Genomic DNA, 6,000 nt, shown 5'->3' on the forward strand with positions numbered 1-6,000 from the left:
CCTTGGTCGAGTCGCAAACATGCTCGCCTCACCTCCTCCACTGGGGGATTGACCACACCTCACCTTGAACTGGCTGCCCCCCTCTCCCATTGGTCAGAGACATGTGCCTCGCCACAGTGTGTTGTATTGTAAATCTGCCTCTGATAACAGGAATTGTAGAGGGTGTGAGATGAAGCTTCTGCAGTTCAAAATGAAGTGTATGGTGACTGTGAAACAGTCACGTCTACTTTTGCAGCATCTCACAGGATGCACATGCTGAGGCAATTAAGATTTAAAATTTCCTGCAAATTACTATGTGGAAAGTAAAACATTGAAATGGGGCTTATAAGGCATCACAGCACTCTAACTCTCTGTTCTCTCACATGTCAGGGAGAGTGCTGAGATACTGTCCATGCAAATAGCAGGAATCCCATGGGAGAAATGCCTTTTTCTCTCAGGTTAATGACTCCTCCCTGCATATAGGAAATGACAAAGGGTTAATGTCACATATTTTACCACGAGATGGAGCTTGAGCGACAACACTCTTGACCACTGCTACTCGAAATTCAAGAGCGCCTACCTTTCCATTCCCCGACCGCACTTTGGGAAATCAGACCATAAGACGGTGCTCCTTCTCCCGGCATACAAGCAGGAACTTAAGCGAGAGAATCAGGCTATGAAGGTCGTGTAGTGCTGGTCTGAGGAACCATAAGAGCTCCTACGTGATTCTAAGGAGCCAGTGGACGGGTCCATATTTAAGAACTCAGTGGCCAACCTAAATGAGTATGCCACCACACTCACAGACTTCATCAGCAAATGTGTGGACGACTGCGTGCCAAAGAAAGCAATACATACTTACCCCAACCGAAAACCATGGCTTAATCGGGAGATTGACTCCTTACTGAAGGACACGTCAAAGGCGTTCAAGTCAGACGACCCTGGCCTATACAAAAAATCTAGGTACAACCTCCGCAAAGTCATCCGGGATGCCAAGAGAGAATATCAGACCAAGTTAGAGTCATAGACTAGCATTACAGACTCTCGTCAGTTGTGGCAAGGCCTAAACAACATAACGTGCTACAAAGCAAAGCCGGGCAGTATCGCTGGCAGCAGCACACCCCTCCGGACGGGTCCGGACAGGATCCCTGGTCGTGCACTTAGAGCCTGCGCAGGCCAGCTGGTAGTTGTGTTCGCAGACATCTTTAACCTGTTCCTCCTCCACTCCAAGGTCCCCACCTGCTTCAGGAAGACCACCATCATATCAGTGCCAAAGAAGAACCAGACAACGTGCCTCAATGATCACCATCCGGTGGCCCTGACTTCAGTCTTAATGAAGTGCTTCGAGAGGTTGGTCATGAAGCGCATCAACTCCATAGTCCCAGAACACCTAGATCCACTGCAATTCACATACCGCCGCAACCGGTCCACAGCAGACGCCATCTCCCTGCCTTACACTCATCCCTAGAGCATCTCGACAACAAGGATTCCTAAATCAGACTCCTATTTATTGACTACAGCTCCACCTTCAACACCGTAAACCCAGCCAAGCTCATAGCAAAGCTCCAAAACCTAGGACTTGGCTCCTCACACTGCAACTGGATCCTCCACTTTCTGACCCACAGACCTCAATCAGTAAGAATAAACAACAACACCTCCTTCACAATAGTCCTCAATACCAGGGTGCCGCAAGTCTGCATACTTAGCCCCCTACTATACTCCCTGTACACATACAACTGCTTGGCAAAATTTGGTTCCAACTCCATCCACAAGTTTGCTGATGACACGACCATAGTGTGTCGGATCTTGAATAATAACGAGTTAGAATACAGGAGTGGTGCATCAACAACAATCTCTCCCTCAATGCCAGCAAGACTAAAGGGCTGGTTATTAACTTCAGGAAGCAAAGTACTGTACATACCCTTGTCTGCATCAATGGAGCCGAGGTGGAGATGATAAACAGCTTCAAATTCCTAGGGATGCAGATCACCAAAAATCTGTGCTGGTCCACCCACGTCAACGCTACAACCAAGTGCTGATACTTCCTCAGGAAATTTGGCATGTCCACACTGACTCTTAACAACTTTAACAGATGCACCATAGAAAGCATCCTATCTGACTGCATCACAGCCTGGCATGGCAACTGCTCGGCCCAGGACCACAAGAAACTTCAGAGAGTTGTGAAAACAGCCCAGTCCATCACATGAACCTGCCTCCCATCCATTGACTCCATCTATACCTCCCGCTACCTGGGGAAAGCGGGCAGCATAATCAAAGACCCCTCCCACCTGGCTTACTCACTCTTCTAACTTCTTCCATTGGGAAGAAGGTACAAAAATCTGAGAACACGCATGAACAGACTCAAAAACAACTTCTTCCCCGCTGTTACCAGACTCCTAAACAACCCTCTTATGGACTGGCCTGATTAATACTACACTCCTGTATGCTTCACCTAATGCCGGTGTGTTTGCATTGTGGACCTTGTGTTGCCCAATATGTATTTTCTTTTTATTTTATTTTCATGTACTAAATGATCTGTTTGAGCTGCTCACAGAAAAACACTTTTCACTGTACCTCGATACACGTGACAGTAAATAAATCCAATCCAATGGAGGACTATATAAAGCAGTGACTCACAGATCTTTGGGCGAGAGCTGGAGAGGAGAGCTAGAGAGAGCAGTGATAGAGAGATCAGTACAGTATTAGATAGAGTGTTGAGACTCGTGTAGTTGAGTATAGATTGTAGATTAGATTATTGTTTACTATAGGTGTAAGCAGTCGAGCTTAATTTAAGTGGTGTACATAAATGTTCGCTTTGTTTATAAACTTAGCTTCTATGGTCTTTGTGAAGACTACAAGTGTTTTTCAAACATGGGGGCGCGACCCACGGTTGGGTTGCAGGCGGGTGTCGGGAGGGTCGCGAAGTCGTTGTCCGCAGCGCTCCCGATCGTGCAAATCCCGCACAGCAGCCGGTTTTTCATAATGCTGGCTGCAAGCGGCGGCGAACATGTAAAACAATTCGGCCGCATTGCGCATGCACGCACGATGATCGGGCACGCATGCGCAGTGCGACCGCTATTTTTTTAAACGCTTGCAGCTTTTTGTTTTACAAGTTCTGTAGTGGTTTTTATTCATTTATTTTATTCATTTAATTTTTTTTTCATTTATTTTACTCATTTTTTTTTACAAGTTCGGCGGGGGGGGGGGGGGGGGGTTTATTTGATAAAATTTTACAGGAAAAAAATTTAGAACTTTGGACAGATGGAGACTCCATACTTTCCGATACCGGAAGGCTTCACCTTCATCCAACAGGTTCCATTGGAGGAGCGTGTACGAGGGCCAAAGGGACCCAAAACAATTTCCTCCATTTCTGTCAGCAGCAAACAAGGTAACAGACGTGGGTCACGAAGGTCGGCCGGCGTGGGTCGCGCAGGTCGGCCGGCGTGGGGCATGAAGGTTGCCCAGCGTGGGTCGCACAGGTCGGCCAGTGTGGGCCGCAAAGGTTGGCCGGTTGGTAAAAATGGGTCCCCGGAAAATAAGTTTGAAGAACACTGGTCTAAAACATTCATCCTGAGAACAAGAATCACAAAGAACACCACACTCTCGAGCTGGTCCTTGCCTGACACCAGTCCTATGCCGCGAACGCAGCTGGCTCCATTTGCCCCATCAGCAGTTGTGAGTTAGTCTGCGGCCCTTCTTTCTCACGCCCAAAGGGCATTGTCCACAACCAATGCCCATCTTAACTTTCCTTTGGGTGGATGTGAAGCTGAAACCACATGGACAACAGACTCGGCTCCTTCCAGTGGGCAGTTATCATTAGTGGTCAGTAGCTAAGAGCAGATTCACTTACCAAAACAAATTAAACTGTATTTTGACATTTTTGCACAGTTTGGCAACCATTTGACATCTGGTCAATTGTAGAGTCTGAAAGGCCCGTGTGAGTGTTGGGGTAAACTGTAATCCTACATTCGGTGTACATTATTGTGAGGATGTTTTAGTCAAGGAGATGAGGATGGATTGCGATTCCCTCTGACAGCCCCGCGGGTCAGTCCCGACATCTAACCATTCATCTCAGGCTGAAATTGTGCCGCAAAACGTGAAGCGGTTCATTCAGCGCCGCCTTAATTTAACTTCAGAAATCCCTTTACCTCAGATAGGTTTCAAATTTCCGTTACAGCCGCTCACCTGTTTTCTCCACAACCGCGCCCGCGAGCTCTTCAAACACCGTCTGCCCCGCGCGTGAACCCTCCAAAAACACCGACTGCCCCGCGCGTGAACCCTCCAAAAACACCGACTGCCCCGCGCGTGAACCCTCCGAAAACACCGTCTGCCCCGCGCGTGAACCCTCAATAAACACCGTCTGCCCCGCGCGCGAACACTCCAAAAACACCGACTGCTCCGCGCGTGAACCCTCCAAAAACACCGTCTGCCCCGCGCGCGAACACTCCAAAAACACCGACTGCCCCGCGCGTGAACCCTCCAAAAACACCGATTGCCCCGCGCGTGAACCCTCCGAAAACACCGTCTGCCCCGCGCGTGAACCCTCCAAAAACACCATCTGCCCCGCGCGTGAACCCTCCGAAAACACCGTCTGCCCCGCGCGTGAACCCTCCAAAAACATCGTCTGCCCCGCGCGTGAACCCTCCAAAAACATCGTCTGCCTTGCGCGTGAACCCTCCATAAACACCGTCTGCCCCGCGCGTGAACCCTCCATATACACCGTCTGCCCCGCGCGTGAACCTTCCGAAAAAACCGTCTGCCCCGCGCGTGAACCCTCCAAAAACACCATCTGCCCCGCGCGTGAACCCTCCAAAAACACCGTCTGCCCCACACGGGAACCCTCCAAAAACACCGTCTGCCCCGCGCATGAACCCTCCAACAACACCGTCTGCCCCGTGCGTGAACCCTCCAAAAACACCGACTGCCCCGCGCGTGAGCCCTCCACAAGCACCGTCTGCCCTGCGCGTGAGCCCTCCAAAAACACAGTCTGCCCCGCGCGTGAACCTTCCATGAACATCTGATCCATGCATGAACCCTCCAAAAACACCGTCTGCCCCGCGCGTGAACCCTCCAAAAACACCATCTGCCCCGCGCGTGAACCTTCCAAAAACACCATCTGCACCACGCGCGAACCCTCCTAAAACACCATCTACACATGCGCCATCCCTTCAAATGCACCGTCTACCCCATGCACGACCCCTTCATACACCGCGCACCCCATCCAAACATATGCCACCTGCATCCACCTCCCTAAGTGCTCCTCCTTCAAATACCTTCTGCTCGCTTCCAGTTCTAACGCTGCATTCACCCTGCACTCCCCTTTCAAACACCAACTGTTCCTTGCCCCCCATTCAAACACCACCCACCCTGTGTGCCCCCTTCCAACACCGCCCGCCCTGCATGCTCTCTCTACAAAACGTGCCTGCCCCAGGCGCTCTCCCTTCAAACACTTCCCTGCATGCAATGCCTTCAAATACTATTGGCTATATATTCTCCCCTTCTAACATTCTCCACCCCACACTACCCTTTCAAACACCAACTAACCGCACTTTCTCTTCAACCACCGCACACCATGCCACTTGCCCTTCAAACATTGCCCACCCAGTGCACGTCCTTCAAATATCGTCCAACATGCTCCCTTTCAAATATGGAACATAGGAATTAAGAGCAGAAGTAGGAGGCAATTCAGCCTTTGACCCTTCTCTGTCATTCAAACTGATCATGGCTGATCGCTTCCTGGTCTCAAATCCACCTACTTGCCGGTTCCCCATATTCTTTTAACCCAATATATCTATCTTCTTCTTGAAAGCATTTAATGATTCAGCCTCCACCACACTCTGGGGCAGCGAGTTCCACAAATTCGCCACCCTCCGCGAGGAGTAGTTCCTCCTCATCTCAGTTTTAAAACTGCTGCCTCTCAACCAACACCTGTGACCTCTCGTTCTATATTGCCCCACAAGACAGAAGATTTGGTCTACAGTTACTTTATCAATCACTCTTAGTATTTTAGAACAAACTGTTCAA

The 6,000-nt window shown here is 49.8% G+C and overlaps 1 protein-coding gene across 4 annotated transcripts in view; it reads right to left on the reverse strand.

Moving 5' to 3' along the window:
• Positions 1-4,210, reverse strand: part of LOC119971591 (astacin-like metalloendopeptidase) — a 377,078-nt gene extending 372,868 nt beyond the window's left edge. For 2 of the 4 annotated variants that reach the window (XM_038807366.1, XM_038807363.1), the window contains exon 1: positions 3,827-4,106. In XM_038807366.1, the coding sequence (XP_038663294.1) occupies positions 3,827-3,876 (50 nt within the window). In that variant the 5' untranslated portion in view covers positions 3,877-4,106. Of the gene's footprint in view, positions 1-3,826; positions 4,107-4,161 lie in introns of those variants that run through there. The other 2 variants (XM_038807364.1, XM_038807365.1) reach the window with 2 other exon arrangements.
• Between the last annotated feature and the right edge of the window lie 1,790 nt (positions 4,211-6,000).

Source organism: Scyliorhinus canicula, chromosome 9 (genome assembly GCF_902713615.1).
Source record: "Scyliorhinus canicula chromosome 9, sScyCan1.1, whole genome shotgun sequence".
Classification (NCBI taxonomy): domain Eukaryota; kingdom Metazoa; phylum Chordata; class Chondrichthyes; order Carcharhiniformes; family Scyliorhinidae; genus Scyliorhinus; species Scyliorhinus canicula.